General features: G+C 38.1%; 1 protein-coding gene across 11 annotated transcripts in view; it reads left to right on the forward strand.

The window, feature by feature from the left end:
* BNC2 (basonuclin 2) overlaps positions 1–20,555 on the forward strand; it is a 428,416-nt gene that overhangs the window by 404,715 nt on the left and 3,146 nt on the right. For 7 of the 11 annotated variants that reach the window (XM_047831334.1, XM_047831337.1, XM_047831338.1 and 4 more), the window contains 2 exons: positions 5,063–7,032; positions 7,464–7,529. In XM_047831334.1, coding sequence (XP_047687290.1) covers positions 5,063–7,032; positions 7,464–7,529 — 2,036 coding nt within the window. The remainder of the gene's footprint in view (positions 1–5,062; positions 7,033–7,463; positions 7,530–20,555) is intronic. The other 4 variants (XM_047831336.1, XM_047831339.1, XM_047831345.1 and 1 more) reach the window with 2 other exon arrangements.

Below are 20,555 nucleotides of genomic sequence, written 5' to 3' on the forward strand. Positions count from 1 at the left end.
ATAAGTTGCCAATATGGTTATGTTGGAATAATTTCTTAAGATAACACAGTTCAAATCTATACATGGAATCAAAAAGTACAGCTCATAAATTTCTGATTTTGTTCTAGGTGGTCAGCATTCTCTACAGCTCAATGTCATTTAAGTAAAAGATTTAAAAGTATACCAAAGGGGAAATAGTTTTAGTTCTTGGCTAATCATTTTTAGGATTTTTTAAAAAAATATGCCTTAAACTTGACTGACAAGAAGTTCATGTAATAGAATAGAAAATTAAATTATTCTCTGCTTGTCTTTTAGAGTTAAACAATCTTCTTACTTCTTAATAATTTGAATAATGTGAGAGAAAATAAGTTCCAGAACTCTGCTGTGTTCAGTATTTCCTCCCTCATTTCCATGCCTGGACAGAAAGAAAGGCTTTGCTTTCCCTCTGTGCTATAGCATGGTAGTGGCCTGCCATGAACACAGATGGGTTCCTTCTTGGACTGGGGAGTCTGTGGGCTTGAAGTCACCCGACAGTCTAATTATCCCAAAGTTTCTCATCTGGTCTCTCTTCCATTTCTTTACATCCTTTCCTTCCCTACTGTCTCTTTCCCTGAAATAAGAAAAAACAGTCAACTTTACTTTACTTTTACTTTTACTTTTAAAACTATAGGTTATATAAGGTGTTTTGATGTGAAGAAAAGGCTTAAATAAAGCCATTGAAACCATGACAGTTGATTCTACTGCAGAAAAGATTTTAAAACAGTACTCAGCAGAGCCACGTAGAACTAGGTGCCAGATTTCTACTGAGTGATAATCACCAGTTCCAGCAAAAATAAAAGGAAGTCTTTTCATCTAAAATACTTACATGTAAATATTTTAAGTGTTTTATACTTCTTCTGAACCCAGTAAAACTGGTTTATAAGTCAGGATTATTTGGTGTTGCTCATCTTTTAATTAATAGTATAGCTGGTTATTTCACAGGAAATCAATACTTACAATAATACCTTGCATTTCACTTAACAGGGTAAATCTTATTATCCTCATTTTGTAAATAAAAATTCCCAGTGTAAAGGTTTAAAGGTCACTGAACTCTAGTTTCAAATGGGAACACCTTAAGGAACTGACTCACAAACTACAGAATGGACTGGGAAGGATAAGATCCAGTTATACACTCTGATGTGATTTATTATTCTTATGCAAGACCAGTGTCCCCATATGGGTTGGTCGGCAATCACAATATTCATGCTGGTCTAACATAATTTGTTTTTTAAATGCTTATTCTGTGATAATAGAATAACTCTTTTTTATGGCTCTTATTCACCCTGGTAAAGTTTATTTGATATGTAAGGGGGCTGAGATTCTAGATCTGTACTTCTCAAATTACCTGTGAGGAAGGACCAGTTCTCCCCACCTCCATCAGTTTTGAGCCAATACTTATTAAATAAAATAAAAATAAATTAATAAAAAAAATCATGCTTTTTGTTGTTTCAGCAGTGTCAAATAGCCCAGAAGTTTTCCAAATGGTTACTCTCAATTATTTACAGACTGGTTTAAAAATTTAAAAAAAAAAAAAAAAGATTCTGGTCCCTTTCAAATAGCATATAGAACATGCATGGAATTCTCTCAAGCCACTGTTTTGAGAATCACTACACCAGACCATGTTTACCTCTGTCACTGAGATCTTCAGGGAAAAAGAACCCAGGCCTTCCTTTTTCCCCTTAATGATTTCCAAGTCCCATTCAACCAGTTTATCCAAGGATGTGCTAAACCTGATAGCCATCTGTAGCATTGAGCTTGCATACCCATTATGTTGTATAAGAAAGTCAACTTGTTTCTTTCTGCAGTTGCTCTACAATGATAGTAGATAACTTTGATCAAATATGAATGGTGTCTTCTTTGGAAAGAACTTCTGTGGCACTTCATATTGCCTGGATTCAGAGGGTGCCCTGTCAGGAGGACCCTAGTTTGAGTATGTAATGTAGATGTCTATCCTGTTCCCAAGCACGTTTGTTTGCAAAGATGTTATGTTGTTCTTCTATGTAGTATAAATTGCTGTTTCCATTACCACTATAAATGAAGCGTCTCTTTTATGATTCAGGCTACGAGCAAAGTTCTAAATCTTGCTTACCTGGACCTATTCCACTAGAAGTAAGTGGTTTAACGTAACAGTTCCATTTTAGCAAAGACAGCTACTCAGGACTAAAAGAGGTCTGAAAGGCAGTGGTTTTAGAAATAGCGGCAGGCATTGTGGAGGGCCAGGAGGAAAGAGAAACCATATGGGACTGCTGTGTTCCGTTGGAGGAAAGAAGATAGGAGGGTGATGGAAAGGAGATGCCTCAGGTGGGTTTGATCAGTTGCTATGGTTTCTAAGGGCTGTTTTAATACCAGAGGCTGCCAGCTGTGTAAGTACATTATCGACATGCAGATTTAGGTGAAGGCTACCTGGGGAAGAAATGACTGTGTGCTGCTCAAGTTGCGTTTCAGCCTGAGACACAATCCATAGTAAAAGCTTCCATAAAAGAACCAATTAAGAGAGTGGATTTGATGCTAAAAGAAAAACAGTGTGGAGGAGGACATTACAGTGCTTCAGAGACCAGACTTGTTCAGGAGAAGTCCTATTTCTTGTCACAGACCCACTGTGCCCACCTGGGAAATGACATTATGGATGACAGTCATTACACTCAATGAACTTAGAGTCAGAATTTCTGGATTGGAGTCCGAGACCCTAAGTTAGCATCTTGGCAATTTCAACCAGCCATCCCCCTTTCCTTCACCCCTGGTCCCTCATCTGGTAAACATTTGCTCAGCTCTGGAAGCTATTATGAGGTTCAAATGAGATAATCTATACAAAATCACAATTTATTTTTCTATTTACCTATAGCACCAATGTTCCCCCTTGTTTCCCACCCCCCCATTCCAAAACAGGTTTGTAAGGAGACCGTTTGCTTTGAGTGATACTTCTAAAAACTAGCTATTGCAGGACTCCAGGATCATGCAGAGTCACCATGTATACACATCATCATCTAAGTGTTCTGAGAAGATACCTGCATGAGGATATTTAACCTGAAGGCTCATGTTATCTACAAAATGAGGGAGGGCCAGTTTATGTAGGAATGGACATCCACACGCACACACCCACACATATACTTTATGTAAAATGATACAATGCTAGAGTAAGCCTTATAAAGCATTGCACGTAACTATTAGAGCTTGTTCTTTGTAAAGGAATTTAAATAAATGATACATATCTCCTTACAATCGAGCTAGTTTTCGTGGTTCAGACCATACAGTTTTGGTCCAGAGAGAATTTTATATCACAAGGCTGAGTAGAACTATCTATAAGGCAGAATTTCCCATTGCAAAAATAGTATAATTCCCTTTATCCTGCTTCCCCTAATGAAACATTCTACATAAACACAGCACAATGGATAAAACTAAGAAATTAAGATTGATACCATACTATTAACTGATCTAGAGATTTTATTCAGCTTTTGCCAGTTTCCCCACTGAGGGCCTTTTTCTGGCCTGGGAGCTCTAGAATCTCATATTACATTTATTTGTCCTGTTTGCTTGGTTCCCTCTAATCTGTAACCATTCTTTGGTCCTTTTTTTGTTTTAATCTTTACTGATTTACTCTTTACTGCACTTTGAAGAGTACTAGCCACTCTTTTGTAGGATGCCCTTCAATTTTGGCTTATCTGATGTTTTCTTGTGATTAGATTGAGGTTATACAGCTTTTAGCAAGAAAGGGATGATGTGCTTTTCTCAGTAGATATTGGAAAGTACATGATGATACTTAACATTGGTGATGTTCACATCGATTACTTGGTTAAGGTGGTGTCTGCTAGATTTCCCTATTGTAAAGTTATGATTTTTATTTTTGTAATTAATATCTAGTTTTGGTTTTTTAGAAGATTTTATGCATTCTTAAATTGATAGGCAGGGTTGGGGCAAGTATTATTCACAGAGGTTGTGAAGTGTCCTGTCTTGGTTAGGAAGAAGCTGTGCTCTAGAAAATGATGGAGTCATTATTTAAGCATTTGAATACATTTTTCTCAATCTGTGCTGAAATGGATTGCCTGACATTACATTGCAGGATTTTTAAGTCCTACCTCCAGGCAAATCTCATAGTTACTAGCAAAAATGAAAGTGTGAAATGCTTTTTAATGTATATTTAACAACACATAGTCTGGTGATTACTGATGTGTATTCTCTATGGACTCCCTTTGCTATCAGAGGAGGATGTTAAGAGACAACATTTTTACACATTTATTCTATCTAAATCCATCACATGTTTACTTTCTAAATATCTATAACTGTCATTTATAAGAATATCATTAAAAAAAAAGTCAAATACTTAAAGTCTAACTCAAACTTTGAATCCTAGGATTACAATCAATTTTCAGGAAAAGTATAATTACTGTTTTTCCTTATTCTACCTTATGAGATTGCCTATTAGTAAATGACACTAAAATATAGCTATTAAAAAAAGAGAAAAAAACACACCTTAGTAATTGGGGGCACAGAAGGCAAAGCTACTTTTTTTCATCTTTTTAATTCAGAAAGTTATACAGTAGCTCCTATTTAAAGGAATTTTCATCTTTAAATCCAGTACCATGTCTGCTTGTGTTGAAGAAGTAAATTCCACAAAATGTGCTTAATCCCTTCCTATGGTGTCCCTATTTAATACAGATTAAGGTACCATTTTTTGCATTTATACTATGTCGCACAGCAAGTGTTCACGTCTTATACTAATATGTGCTAAATAGTTGCATACTATATAGACCATTGTTAAAATAGCAGTAGTGAAGGCATTTTACATAATAGAGCCCCAGTGGTCTACATTTTGTTTGCTTTGACATTAAACTCAAATCTGTTTCTCTGTGACTGTAATTACTGCGATTGCATGGCAGAAAAGTTTGCATTGTGGGTTGACTTTTATGAACAGTGCTTGTGTGTTGTTTTCTGCTGTCACTCTTGGTGTTTCATGAGCAGGCAGAGCTCCTTCAGTTGCATTGAATAATTATGCACAATCAATAAGTTTTTGTGTTTATCTTTGTTGTTTCTTTGATGTGGCCTCTAGGATGCTGCCGGCAAGGTGCTGGACCGCTGGGCCATCATGTCTCGAGAAGAGGAAATCATCACCCTTCAGCAGTTTCTGCGATTTGGAGAAACCAAATCCATTGTGGAGCTGATGGCAATTCAGGAGAAAGAAGGGCAGGCCGTAGCTGTACCATCTTCAAAGACAGACTCAGACATAAGGACTTTCATTGAGAGCAATAATCGCACCCGGAGTCCCAGCCTTCTTGCTCACCTAGAGAACAGCAACCCTTCCAGCATTCATCATTTCGAAAACATCCCCAACAGCCTTGCATTTCTGCTTCCATTCCAGTATATAAACCCAGTCTCAGCCCCACTGCTTGGATTGCCTCCAAACGGGCTACTGTTAGAGCAACCAGGACTGAGGCTACGGGAACCAAGCCTTTCAACCCAGAATGAATACAATGAGAGCAGTGAATCTGAAGTATCTCCCACACCTTATAAGAATGATCAGACGCCTAATAGAAATGCCCTGACCAGCATTACCAATGTGGAGCCCAAAACTGAGCCAGCCTGTGTGTCCCCCATTCAGAATTCTGCCCCAGTCAGTGATCTAACCAAAACTGAACACCCAAAAAGCTCATTCCGGATTCATCGGATGAGAAGGATGGGGTCAGCCTCTAGGAAAGGAAGAGTGTTCTGTAATGCATGTGGGAAGACATTCTATGACAAAGGTACTCTCAAAATTCATTATAATGCTGTTCACCTGAAGATCAAACACCGATGCACCATCGAGGGTTGCAACATGGTCTTTAGCTCCCTCCGAAGCCGGAATCGCCACAGTGCGAACCCTAATCCTCGCCTTCACATGCCTATGCTACGAAATAACCGAGACAAAGATTTAATTCGTGCCACATCAGGAGCTGCCACTCCTGTTATAGCAAGTACAAAATCAAATCTCACACTCACAAGCCCTGGCCGGCCCCCAATGGGTTTTACCACTCCCCCATTAGACCCCGTCTTACAGAATCCTCTGCCTAGCCAGCTGGTTTTTTCTGGGCTAAAGACTGTACAGCCAGTTCCTCCATTTTATAGAAGTTTACTCACTCCGGGGGAAATGGTGAGTCCTCCAACCTCCCTCCCAACCAGTCCCATCATTCCAGCCAGTGGTACCATAGAGCAGCACCCCCCACCACCCTCTGAGCCCATAGCACCAGTAGTGATGATGGCCACTCATGAGCCCAGTGCTGACCTGGCACCCAAGAAGAAGCCCAGGAAGTCCAGCATGCCTGTGAAGATTGAGAAGGAAATCATTGATACCGCTGATGAGTTTGACGATGAAGATGATGACCCTAATGATGGCGGAGCTGTGGTCAACGATGTGAGCCATGACAATCATTGCCACTCCCAAGAGGAGATGAGTCCAGGCATTTCTGTGAAGGACTTTTCTAAACATAGTAGGACCCGGTGCATTTCAAGGACTGAAATAAGAAGGGCTGACAGCATGACTTCTGAGGACCAAGAACCTGAGCGGGACTATGAGAATGAATCTGAGTCTTCAGAGCCCAAACTAGGTGAGGAGTCCATGGAAGGCGATGAGCACATTCACAGTGAAGTGAGCGAAAAAGTCCTGATGAGCAGTGAGAGGCCTGATGAGAACCACAGTGAGCCCTCTCACCAGGATGTCATCAAGGTGAAGGAAGAATTTACAGATCCCACTTACGACATGTTTTACATGAGCCAGTATGGACTATACAATGGTGGGGGGGCCAGCATGGCAGCCCTGCATGAAAGTTTCACATCGTCTCTGAATTACGGCAGCCCTCAAAAGTTCTCCCCAGAAGGTGACCTGTGTTCTAGCCCAGACCCCAAAATCTGTTACGTGTGCAAGAAGAGTTTCAAAAGCTCCTACAGTGTGAAGCTTCACTACAGGAACGTTCACTTAAAAGAGATGCATGTCTGCACAGTGGCTGGCTGCAATGCTGCCTTCCCCTCTCGCCGAAGCAGAGACAGGTCAGTAAATCTCCATTGGCTGCTCCTGCTGGGGGTGGAGGGTGCCAGTCATGTTGGACTTAACATTAAAAAATCCAACTTAGATGTTTTTGATGCACCGTAAAGATTGTCCACAGTGACCATGAGATAACCAAGCTGCCATGCTCATGGAGGATTGTTGCAGTTGATGCTTGTTATGATTAAGCATGCAGAATCATATGCCATCTTACCCAGTAATGCACGCCATTTTTCTCTGTGCTCTGTGTATGTGTGTATGTATGTTTCCCCATGCATCTAGGTGTGAATAAGTTAACTATGTACACAGTTCACTGCTTCCTCATGAAGCTTCACTTAGAAGCCGCAGCTTCTGTTATATATATTTCTGCTTTGCCTTGTGGCTTTTTAATTAAATCAATATATTATCTTCATACACACATATTTATCCAATATAGAAACAGAAATTTACGGATGGAAAGAACCATAGGTCCAGGACATCGAGACAGCCTGCATCTCCGTAGGTATAACCAGAAATGTTATCATTCTTACATGAGTATTTAGTATGTCCTTGAATTCTTTTAAGAGTCACGAAAATATTAGAAGAAAATGGGACCAAAATAATTATTAATGTGGGGAAATGGTATGGTGGTATGGGTTTCTTTATTTTAACTTCACAGTGTCTTTGAGCACATGTCTAAAATATAGTCTGTCGTGGGAATTATGCACAGAAGGGGGGGGGCATGCATATACTTTTAGGATCAGTTAGAATATATTATGTCCAGCTTTGAGATGACATCACACCTTAGCTATGTGGCTACAGCTCTGAAACAGTTGGGTTTAAACAGAAGCAGCTGGTCTTAAACCTCCAATGTTCTTTTTCAATCCTCAAGAAAATGTAATATAAATGGAATGTGTCAAGGTGGTCAGTGGTGGGGTAACACAGTTATCCTGCACTTGAAGTAAGCTTATGAGCAGATCATTTACATAATACACCAGCCCAACCCAGAGTCACACACCAGTTAATTCTTCCTATTATGTTGAATGTGGCTTTTGGTTTACGTTGTCTTTTAAAAATAATTTTAGGCAAAATTTCATTAGATGGGAAAAAATCGGTATATGTAGAAGAAACAAGGAAGCTTCCAAATAGCCATCTCCCAAATTCTAGCACTTATCAATTGACTAGAATTCTTTGGCAAAGTAACATACAATAAAAGTACCACTGAAAAGTAGTGACCTGCTTCCAGAATACCCTGTTTTGTCTTCACATTTAAAAGATTAATCTTTTTAAAAAATAACACTTAAAAAGTATTTTCCATAGTGCTGAAATGCAAGGGGTCCAATCCATTAAAAGCAAAATTTCTGAGAAAATAAGTGGTTTTCTTTGTACAACTCAAAATATGCTTTGAAGAGAAATCTATATTCTTAAAAGATTTCCCTTCTCCCCAGTCCCATTTACCTTGTTCTATAAAAAGTTTAGTCACAAAGTTCTTTTCAGTTCTGAGTTATCATTGACACTACAAGAATACAACAGATAAGATCTCCATAATTTGAATAATAAAATAGAGTACCGTATACAACCTCCCACCCCCAAGTTTGTGGGTAATACTCATTCTTTTATATTTGAAATAGTGCACTTGCGATAATGAGGTTAATGCATTGGATTTTTTTTTTAACAAAAATAAAAGACTCATGAAGACCTGCATAAAATATTTATGGAAATGGAGTGTTTGAAGACAAGCCAAAATTTAAGCTTATTTGCATGAATTCTATCACAGTTTTAGTTGGTTTGCTGAAAATACTGAAAGTTACAACACTCGCATAAATGGCTGTGGGGCCAAAAGGCTACAACACCCCAAAGCATGGTGCTTTCATTTATGTCACACCACTAGAAAGCACAAGCACTTGTGTTTTTATGTCCTAATGTAGAAGGAGGTACTGTTGAAAGGGTGGTTTGTCTAAGGAAAAACATTCATTAATAGCAGGAGAATATTTCAATCTCAATTTTTATTGTAGAGATTAGGAGCTTGGCAGATGACTAGCCGTATGGAAATTTAGAATAGTGTCTGGGATAACTGGGTTATTCTAGGGAAGCAGAGTACACATATTCTCCCGTGTGTGTTCAGTCACACAGGAGACTGCAAGCCTCAGAAGACAGGCACTGCATTTCATTTCATTTGGGTGAAGTACCACATCACAGTTAATCTTTATAATTCTGGAGTTTTGTAACACATGATAGATGAAGAAAAGCAAATTGAAAAAAATACTATACCAAGTTTTTTGATTCTCACTTGAAGTTTTGCTTTTCAGGAATACACACATTTTTTGATAACAGGTTAAAAAACTTAACAAAACCTATGATACTTTAATCTGAGCATTTTTTTCCTTAAAAAAAGTATTCATCCTTGTTGAGTCTACGACTTGAATTAACATATGATGCAACCGTAGCTACCACTACATAATCAGAAACAGTGATGCTATTGGGGTACCTGCCTCTTCCGGCATCTCTGCAGAGTGAACTTAAACATTACTCCCACATCAGCCTGTTACCGTCACTTCTTCCACTAATGTTGACTTGGAATTTAATCTCCTGTTTCACAGAGCCTCTTGGAGCACATCTCTGATCTACCCCCTCAAACTTACCTTTCTGTTTCTCTTCATTTTTGCTGTGTTAATCATGAGAGCCCTCGGAATTTTGTGCCCCTACTTTTTTCTTCTTCAATTCACTATGAAGCTAAGACAAATTTCCTTACCTTTCTCTGAGCCAACAGACCTTCCCAAACAGAAACCCTTCCTTGCCTTTAATCCTGCTGTCCTCAGGCCTATTTCTTTCCTTTCCCCAGAGCCTTGATTCATCCATCCTTGACTCCACAATGTCTTCCTTGTGCAAATAAAGCATTAGAGGGGATTTTGAGTGGGGGCTGCAGTGTGCAAGGCTACAGGATGTCTACTGATGAAACTAACAGAATAACCCTCTTCCTTCTGTTTGTAAAAGCAGTCTTCTTGTCTTGGGGCTTAGAACACCTTACAGGTGTGATACGCAGGTCTTCTTGGGCTTTTTCCAAAATGGCTACTATATACAAGGAGGGATTGCATTTTTGGTCTCTAAATAGGCATGTTATTAGTAAGATACAAGTAGAAAGATGTTAAACACTGTGTTTTAGATTTGGCAGTTAGAGATTTCCAGGTCTTTGCTTATGGTCATTCTAGATTTTATAAGATGAACTTGAAACCTTTTTGAAAAGCAGGAACATTCTTTGTCTAAAGTCATACAAAAGGAGAAGCAGTGGGCGGGGGGGGGGGAGTGAGGAGGTATGTGTGGTTTGTTAGGGCTGACTCAAAGCACAATGTTGTGACTCAGTGTGAGTGTAATAAATTCAAAAGCAAAGAGGACCCTTCCACACTAATGACAGAAAGCTATATTCACGAGGTTCAGTTTATCCAGTCACTAGGTGTTATTGGAATAAATTTTTTTCTGAGTTTATAGAAGTGAAATATAAATTATTTTCTCTGTGAATAACTATGTTACTATAAGGTGATTGCTAAAGTATATAAGTATATACTGGTGATGCTGTGTAGTATTAGATGTGACACTCCCTAAACACTCTTCCTTCCTTCTTGTTTATCCCTGGACTTTTTTGCTACTAAGATAGTGTTCCTTCAGGGATTAGGAAGCTGACCCTCCGTTTTGAAGTATGCATACAAAAAACATCCTGGGAAGAAGAAATTATAACTAACTGGCTTAGAACCTAGTCTTCATAAAGGAAATTTTCCTGGAGACAGTGTCATCGCCAGAATTAGCAAGGCCTAGTTTACCTTTGCTCATTTTTCATCATCTGTCTTGAATTTTGATCCCTAGGAGGGCTGAATGGCCATGGATCACCTATGTATAAGGGAAGCCCTTTATAAGTTACATTTGGTTTTTATTTTTAAATTTTTTAAATGTTTATTTATTTTTGAGAGAGAGAGAGAGAGAGAGACAGAGTGTGAGCCGGGGAGGGGCAGAGAGAGAGGGAGACATAGAATCTGAAGCAGGGTCCAGGCTCTGAGCTGTCAGCACTGAGCGCAACGCGGGGCTTGAACCCATGAACTGTGAGATCATGACCTGAGCTGAAGTTGGACGCTTAACCGACTGAGCCACCCAGGCGCCCCTACATTTGATTTTTGTTAAAACACCACCACCAACAACAACAACAAGTAAATGCCCTTCTATCCTTTTCCCTGAAATTCCTTATCATTTGCTAATACATTAAAATCTATTTATATCTGTTTTAGTGATTGGCAATTTTAAAATTCCCTCAGCTAAAATGAAGACTTTGTACACAGAAACCACATTATCTGCTTAGAAAGAACTGTTTATCTCGTTTTACATCTTACATGATCTTTACCATCTTTGTTCCTCATTTCTGAGAATAGTGGCAGCTAATTGTCAAAGTTTGTCTTAAATTTTATTAGAAAGGTAAGCATATATGTTTAATCTTCAAGGTGTAGGAAAGATGATTCAGCCCCCGTGAATAAATTTAAAAACAAAATAATATTTGCTTAGGGTGATTTATAAATAAATATGAGGCAACTGTTGGTGCCAAGTGTGAACCTTCTCTTTGATTGCTAGTTAAATCAGTCCAGATTTAAACATGTAAACTTCTTGATTTGTATGGAGGAAGACATCTGTATTTGGTTTATTAAAACCTGCTGATGTCTCCAGAACTAAATTTGTTCCTCTATAGGCCTCTGGGTAGCTGTAGCTGAAAAGCAGAGATGTATAGTTTTTGCCTGTCTGATTACCTGACTTCCAGCCCTATACAGGTGTGCAGGAATAAATTAGCATGAGCTACCTCTGATGAGCCACTGCATACATTAACAACAGAGGTGAGGATGTGAAAACATGCTACCTGCCTCCTGTTGTCACCTTCTCAGCAGCAACATCCATTTTTTCCATCATTCTCTATGTATGGAAACTTATAGAGAACTTTTCTAAAGAGAGATTTTCAATAAATGCACATGATTTCGCTACCTTCAAGAAATGAGCCACTTAGCACCAGTTTGAGTTAACTATTAGTCTATTTACCGTAATAAAATTAGCTGTCAAATACAGTGCACTAATTTTCGTCAAATACAAGAGAACATTTGAAGGCATCAGCCATTTCATTTACTATACGTTTGCCAATCAAACTGAAACTCTCCTTTTCCAAAAATCTTGTCTAAGATGAAGTTGTATAGGTCCTCTGACACTTAAGTATTAAGAAAGAGATTCCCCCCCCACCCTTTACTCTATTTGGTTTCACAGTAGAAGCCAGCAGATCAATAGGTCTTTTGTACTTATCTCCATTACTTTCCATCAAAGGCAAACAAACAAAATAAATCCCCCTTCTGAGTAATTGCTAGTTGTGCCCTCCTCAAGCGAAACTTTGGTAGTAAGATAAACTTCGGTGTCATTCCTGTCTCTGGGGTTCTTTTTATACACTGGGAGAAGAGCAATGAGCAAAACGGTCTCCTTGTATCATGGGGAGAGACTCTGACAAGCCTAAAGTGAGCCTCGGATCTTCCTAATGATCTCCTGCTGGCCCAGCTGGATGTAAGACAAGCTCATTTAAGCCTCTGCTGACCTTTCAACTCCTCCACTCCAAGAACTACACCAGTCACTTCCACCGTCTTCCAAACTGAGCACCAAATAGACAACACCACTTAATGGTGGATGAATGACTTCCTTTTCATGATACAAAGAGATTCTTACACATTCTATTGATGAGAGTTATATTAGATCTCTTATTGATACACAGCTTCCTACACACATAGCTGCAACACAGACATGCTTCCTACATACTCCTTATTTCCCTTAAAAGGAACAAGCTATTACTCTTGCCGACATTATCTTGAAAATTCAGGCAAAAATTGCACTTAGAACAGAATGCACATACTGAGTGCACAGGCAGTATTTTTCATGATGGCAGCACTTGGAAAGGGTCATCTTCCTGATTTCTTCCTCTCTTGGGTCTGCCACCATCTATTTGACACCCTGAGAGACTTTACTGGTCATAAATATTCTTGTACATAATTATTCGAGATACTTGTTTTGTAGATAATCTTTCCTTACAAAACATAGGCCATTCTCACTGAAAGCAGATTGTAAGACTGCACACATACATTAGCAGTTGATCATATCGGTACTGATGAGGGTGGTTCTCTTTCAGGTGAAAGCCTTCTTACCAGCTATCTCTCACTATGAGTGATCATTTGTTGTGCTAAGAGGAAGGGAGACTTTCCTTTCTGTATTGAAATTTCTTAGTGAAGTTTTGGCTAGAAAGCATTTTTCTTCTTTTAAAAGCTTCAGAAATAATTTAAATAATTTAATGTTTTTGCTGCAAGACTCCCACAAGCTTCAAATAAACGAACGTGGCAGAATATGAAAGGAGTTTACACTTGCCAAAAAATTACAATGTCATAAAAAAGGGATTTAGTAACTTTGATTCTTGAGTGCCAAGGTGTGTGTGTGTGTGTGTGTGTGTGTGTGTGTGTGTGTGTGTGTGCGCGCGCGCGCGCACATGCATGTGTGAGAAAGAAACAGGCTGCGGAAGAAGAGGAAAGAATACTTTTTAGGAAAGGATGATTTTTCTTCAGTTACTTAACATAAAACTACACTTTAAAAAAAAATACCTAGATTTTATGTCCCAATGCAAGCTGCTTGAATTAAAACAGGAGTTGTAAATTCCTGGTAAAAAGCTGTTATGCCTGAAGTGTTAGTGATCTTAACTCTAGTACTTTATGGAGTTTATTACTTCTTTTATTAACTAGGGGGAAAAATGTTACCCACTTCTAGTTTAATTCTTTTTCTTGCTTGCTCTAATTATTTTGACTTTACCTTGGGAAAAAGAAAAAGCCAAGTGTTTCTAGCTGAACGTATATAAGTGATGCTTCAATTTTGCTAGAGCATATATCAATCTGAATTATTACCAGCTATTCAAAAATTATGCTAACGTTCTAATCTAAATGCATCCACATAATGTATATGTGTGTTTATACATAAACATCCACATAAATAAGAATATCAAAAGACAGATCATCCTTAATAGCCAGAATAGACATCTTCATCTTGGAAAGTAATGTATGAAGTTACTTTATCACATTGATGGGAAATAACAAGGGTTTGTAAGTAAAAGGAGACAGATTTGGACAATGAGAACAACAGACATTCAGAAGGAAGCCTCTTCGTTTTGATGGCCAGCTGAGGGGGGCCGCTCTGACCCTGCTGCCTTTTTAGTCTGCTCTGTCACTGAGGGGGCACTGGTGGGTCAGTTCGCTCACTAGTAATTGTGTTTTACAGACTTCTAAAGCAATTGGCTCAGTCAGTCCCAATTCAATAAAAGTGGAGAGCAAGAGAGAGAGCACTTTTGTTCTATTTTTTACTTGAAATTATTTCATTCAGCAGTCTGTCTTTTTTATTACCAGGACTTGACATTAGCACTCCAAGCTATATTAGCATCCATTTCAGCAGTTCAGTAATGGTATTAAAAAAACACTTAACTTCAACGGTGAATGGTTGTATGACAGTACCATAAAAAATCCACATTAAGAAAAAACTCATGTATTTGTCCCAGCAAATTATTTTTCACTTGTTTAACCACTTCAAAACTATGTTCTCATGATGGGTATTCACGAGGACCTTCTTGTTCTCCAAAGCAGCCAATGGTGGTGCTCTGTTGATTAGGGAATTAGGGAAAGAGGAGAGGGAAGTCAGTAGGGAGAGGGTAAGTAAAGATGCTGTTTACCGTGTAGTTAGATTACCTTCCATTCATCAGCAGAGATGGAATTGGCAACCTCAGAGCACCCAAGGTGAAATTCTTGGATCCTCATGTATAGCTGGGATTTGATTTTGAACCCAACACTCTCTAAACTTGGGAGCAAAGCCTAACTACTTTGGCACTGCAGTGTGCTCATAAATGACTACATTAGGTTCTAAATTTTGATTAAACATTCAGTAATTAATCAATGGTAGACATGAAGCAGTTGGCAAGGTCCAGAGCTGCAAAATGTTTAAGACATAAAACATTACGAAGTAATTAGAATATGCTCCTTCAAGAGAAGGATTGCCTTCAATAAAGAGGTAAATGATAGCATCCTGTTTATTGTGGACGTAGGCAGCCAGAGCGATATGATAAACTGCTGGAGATACACATATCAGTAATCATCCACATTATTAGTGCCATTAATCATAATTCCAAAAATATGACAGCAGCAGCCAACTTTTTGACCAATTTTGCTTCTGCCTGTTGGCCATTATAACTTTGCTAATAGACTGCAGAGCTCCTGTGCGTGGCAGTTTGCGTTGAGAATAGAAGGTTAATTATATTTGAGCTGCTGATTTTTTCTCTCCTTGGAAAAGGCTTAGCACTTTGACAATCCCAGGAGCTCACTGTTGTTAAACCAGTAAAAGTACTTTATTGAAATTTTCTTTGTTGGTCAGGAATGAGGAGATGTTTCAAATGAGATATAAGCGCCAGGCTGGGATAGCTGCTAATGTTTCTTGCTCCAAAGTGATCCTGGGGCAGCAAGATGAACTCAGTGGTTTCTTTAGATCACTTTGTTCTCTCATTTCTCTTTTGTAGGTGGGTAAAAATTTCAGCACTACATGGTGGTACACCAGGGAATCCCACAAGATTAGAGGTAGTCTCAGTATGTAAGACTAAGAAGTTGGGGGAGTGGTTCGTAATATGGAGAGAAATAAGCACCTTTTTAATATAAAATTCTGCTTTCCCCTATGCTTGTGGAATAAAAGGTAAAAAAAAATTTGAATGTTTCTAAAAATTGAAATGTTTAGTATCATAGGTGTATTGCTGGTTTAGTTAACTGAAGTTTTCGTGTTTTCATTGGTAGTTTTAACATCATTTAACCAAAAGCATAAATTAGAATTTGTGCATTCTTTTTGTTCATGTATCTTAAGTACTTTCATTTTCAATATAGAATTCTAGATGAGGCCATACCTAAATAATAATACTGATGATCTATGAAATTCTGTCCCTTCCCTTGAGGAACTCATACATCCCTAGTGCTATCTTTTTAAAAGATCTGAAACTAACCGTTTTAATGATGTAACGCATTTTGAATATTTAGTCTTAGGCAGTATCTCCTTTGGAAAAGATCTCAAGAAGAAATTGAGGTTTCATGTTGTACATGTTATTTTTTAAATGGCAGAAAGTTTTGAGTGTCAAGAGACAAATTCATTCCTGTTATTTTACACATGTCTTCTAAGCTCTTTATAAAAGACTGTAACACAAGGGTTGGAAGACTTGAGGGTTAGTTCATCCAAGGTAAAAATATATTTATATATAAAACTCAGAATTATAGCTCAGCTTCATTTAGTTCCTTAAAAGATACCGGTGTTCATGGTCTTTTTCATACCCACCAGTAGTAGTAAACTGAGCACCATATGAGCTGCCTGATTGAGGAAATTTCCAAATATTGTGAAAACATAACCCTCTTCACAATACAGCACGCTCCTGTCACGTTAGAGTGCAACAGGTACCTATTGAATTCAGTCAGCACCCTGGAGAAGCCTTGATGTTGTCGGATGCAACTCACAAGTAAAATGGTTAGGGAACAGGGCTGTTGGATATCAGTTCTACACTTAACCTGAGCATCCAGCATACACATTTTCCATCTACCAATCTGCCTTCCCAAATGCCATTACTACATTAACATTTTTTATGCATTCCACAGCAATGACAAATTGTTTTCTAACTGTAGCACCAGATTTAGTATGCGAAAGACACATTTGCCTCTGCCAACAAACCAATAATTCTCACTAACATCTTCAGAGTTACAACATTTATAAAGTTGCAAAGTGGAGTAAACAAACCATCTGTTTGGCTTTTCCATATATGTCATGCTTTCTTATTAGCATATTACGATTCATTTAGTAAACAAATTTGGTGATTTCGTTCACGTCAAAGTTAGGTCGGAAGCTTGAAGATGATTAACATTGCTGGGACATGCACATTAATACATTGCTTCCTCGGCAAAGTTAAATGGCTTCTCAGGAGAATCACCCCTTGTTGACAAGATGAGACTGTCAATTTTGTTTGCCTGCCACATTAGGGGCCGTGAGGGGATGGCGGGCTCTGAGAGAGGGGAGTCATGTAGGCAGCATAATTCACTGTGAATTGAGAAAAGAAGTCTAATTCTGATAAATGGTCGACCCCAATACATCCTACCTGTTATTACAACAGACGTGCCGTATCTGTGCAGTAAATTAGCTAAACCCCTAAAGAGTTTGGTGGGAGCTTATCTTCAAGTGAATAATTTGAATGTAGAGGGAACTGTCTGCGTGACCAGTATGGATGATTTGTTTTATATTGAAAGAGATTGAAGTGACTGAATTTCATACTTTTAATTTGCAAGAATTTGCTTAGCTTTTATTTCTTGCATTTCATATGTACTTCTTTACTTTTGGGGTTTTTTTAAGCATTCACTAAAATTTTACATTCAGTTTTTGTATGTGTTTGTGAACTAGAGATGGTTTTCAGCTCTTCTGGAGAGAATCTTTAAATAATATCCTATAGAACAGCTACTAGTTTTGCAGAAATGTATACTATCAAAAATGTCATTTAATTCACAGAGCTGTAAGCCTCCTACCATTAAAACAAAAATTTGGGAGAGTTAAATCCAACAAATAATGTCCTAGCAATCCAGGTCAGAAAAGAATTAATGAGAGGCACAGGTTTTAATTTTTAATTACTGTGGATTTGGATAGATGATGCACGTTTCTATTCAGGAGTATTGTTGATTCAATATCCCATAGTACATTCAAATCTGGCAGCTAGGTTTTTCCAGATTGGTTATAAATTTACTTCTCTACCCCCATATATGCATTCATACACAAGTATACATACACACACACACACACACACACACACACACTCACGCACACACACACACACCATATATATGGTATCTGTTATGTGTACGTCACTGACATTCTGGACAGTATAATTTGAGAGAGAGAGAGAGAGAGAGTGTGTGTGTGTGTGTGTGTGTGTGTGTGTGTGTGTTGAGTGGCAGAGGTGAGCAAGAAAATAAAGACAAAACCTAATCTGAAATGGAGCCTCAATTCCATTTCACCTAAAATATTGCAGTTAATTAATAATCAAGTATTTAGTTTAAGTTTAAAATGGTTCTATTCAAAACTGATTCGATATTGGACTTCTCATGTAACCTATGGCTTAATTCACTATATTCAATTTTGACTACTATATTCTGATTTTCTAATTTGGGCATGAACATTTTTTTTAAAGTTATTTCCCTATATATCAAAGTCAATGTTAAAACCTCAAAACACTTTTTCTTTAAAATGTTTTTAACTTTAATTTTTATGAGTCAAACATTGCATTAAGTGGGCATTAGAACAAGAGGGACATGAGAAAGGAAATGCCCAGCAAGACTTACTTTCTCTCACTTGCATTTACTTAACTGTGTTTGATGAATTTAGTGTCTTTGGTGGTTGCATGGTAGTGTTCTTTTTTTTAATTGAAATATAATTGACATCAGTAAAATTTTTATTAAAGAAACAGAAAAGGAATGGTATCCACTTTAGTCCAGTTACAGCACTTCCACTCAGCATGTCAAGGAGTTAATATTGGTTTTATGACCTCCCCTACCCAAGGCTTCATTACTTTTTGCTTTTAAGAAGAATCTTAGTTTTCAAAAGGCGTTTGGTAAACTCGTAGTGTGGAGGGAATAGTAAAGAGTACAGAGATTCAGAGGAAGCTGTTGTAATTCCAAGCACACCCCAAGTTATAGGACTAGTTCATGTCTTAATTATATAGCATTTCCATGTACCACACTGTGGTATTAATAGGGTCAGAATTACCCTTTGCTGTATTACCAGTGTCTTTTCTTAAATATTCAGTTATGTGCTTCCAGTCTTGGGATCATTGTGTTTTCTTTTCCTCAATGTATTTTGGGAAAAGCTTCTTTAAGACTTGTGCATATTATTGATTGAAGGCCAATAAAAGTACTTTCAAGTGTCTCCTATGTGCAGAGTATTCTCCTTTACTGCAGGAGACTGGAGATTGAATGAGATTTAATTTGTGTTCTTGTTGAAAGTGACTATCTTGGGGCTACATTTTGGACTCCTCTCTTAGTGAGTGCTACTGTACTCATTAATTAATACCAGATCCCTACCTAGTAAGACCAGATCCTTACCCTTTCTACCTAGGAACTCATCTTCTCTCTCCATCCCAGTGACTTTTTTTTTTCTGTAAGAGGAATTTGTATCTGAATATAGGCATCCCTATCTAATCAAAGCAAGTAGAAAGAACTTTTATACTCTGTATGTTCTTATATAACGAGTTCTAATACAATATATATTTTTGTTTATGATTGATTATTTCTCGTTTCTGGAGATGAATATTCACAATAAGTCTGTTTCTAGAAAAACCACCTCTGTCTCTGGAGAGCACAAAATTGGTTCCTTCGTAGATGCCTCCTTCCACTTACTACATACACCTTGGACACTGCTTCCTCTACTAGGGGTCCTTCTCCTATTTCCAGCACTTCCTGGCTTTCCTCCCATTTTAGGATCCTGTTCTCTTCATCTGACAATCGGTAGGCATGAGTTCTTTCTGTGTCTCTTCCATCTTCCCTTTCTTTTTGCCCTTTTAATTTTGCTGATCCAAATAAACTTGCAAGTTGCTGTTAACCCTAGGTCTTTGTATCTCCTCATGAGGACAGTGTTTTATGACAATTAATGGTTTGGATCGACTGATTCCAGAGTCCAACAATAGGTCTTTGTTAAGCTGCCTTTTGTCTACTCTGTAGAGACTGAACCTAACCTCTTGAGGGACAGGATCAGTACTCTCTAAAGAACAGGTCTGTCTTCTTTCTCTCCTCTCGCTTTTCCTTTTTCTGCCCTTGTAATACTGTGTGAGTTTGTTAGAAAATCTCGAACCCCACTATCATGAGAGTGAATGAACAGACTTTCCAAAGCCTGTTCTTCCCTGTTCTTCCCATCCCCACTTCAAGTGTTTTGCATATGATATTTAGGACAATTATTAAACAAAAATGAAATAGATTAAGAAATGAGCATAAAAGAATCAATTCTCTTGAACTGTGGTTGCATAATGGAAATCGACTACCATGAATGAACCCATGTACTGAAGTTATGAACAGCAGAGCTAATGCACTGCCATGAGTTCATCTTTATTATTGCATTACACCTGAATCAATTGATAAAGTAGCCTTTTTTTTTTAAGCAAGGGATAGCTCTTAATTGAATAAAAGTCAATGTAATTATATTAGCAGAGGCCAACAGTACTGCTGACAGCGGAAAAGGGACACTCTTGAACGGAGTGCCAGAGCTAGTCTACACATTTCTGCACATCGTTTGGTTGACAGATATTGAGGGCTGGTACATCATCTAATTAGATTACAGATTTCTATTGCTGTAAGTGAGAAATGAAGAGAAACTTCTCTTCCTGGTAACATATCAGTAGAGATGTGTAATTCACAAGTCATCTTAGGAAAGAAGTGTCCATCTGGGTGATCAGTGTGTCCTT

This window comes from Prionailurus viverrinus, chromosome D4, assembly GCF_022837055.1.
Source record: "Prionailurus viverrinus isolate Anna chromosome D4, UM_Priviv_1.0, whole genome shotgun sequence".
Taxonomy (NCBI): domain Eukaryota; kingdom Metazoa; phylum Chordata; class Mammalia; order Carnivora; family Felidae; genus Prionailurus; species Prionailurus viverrinus.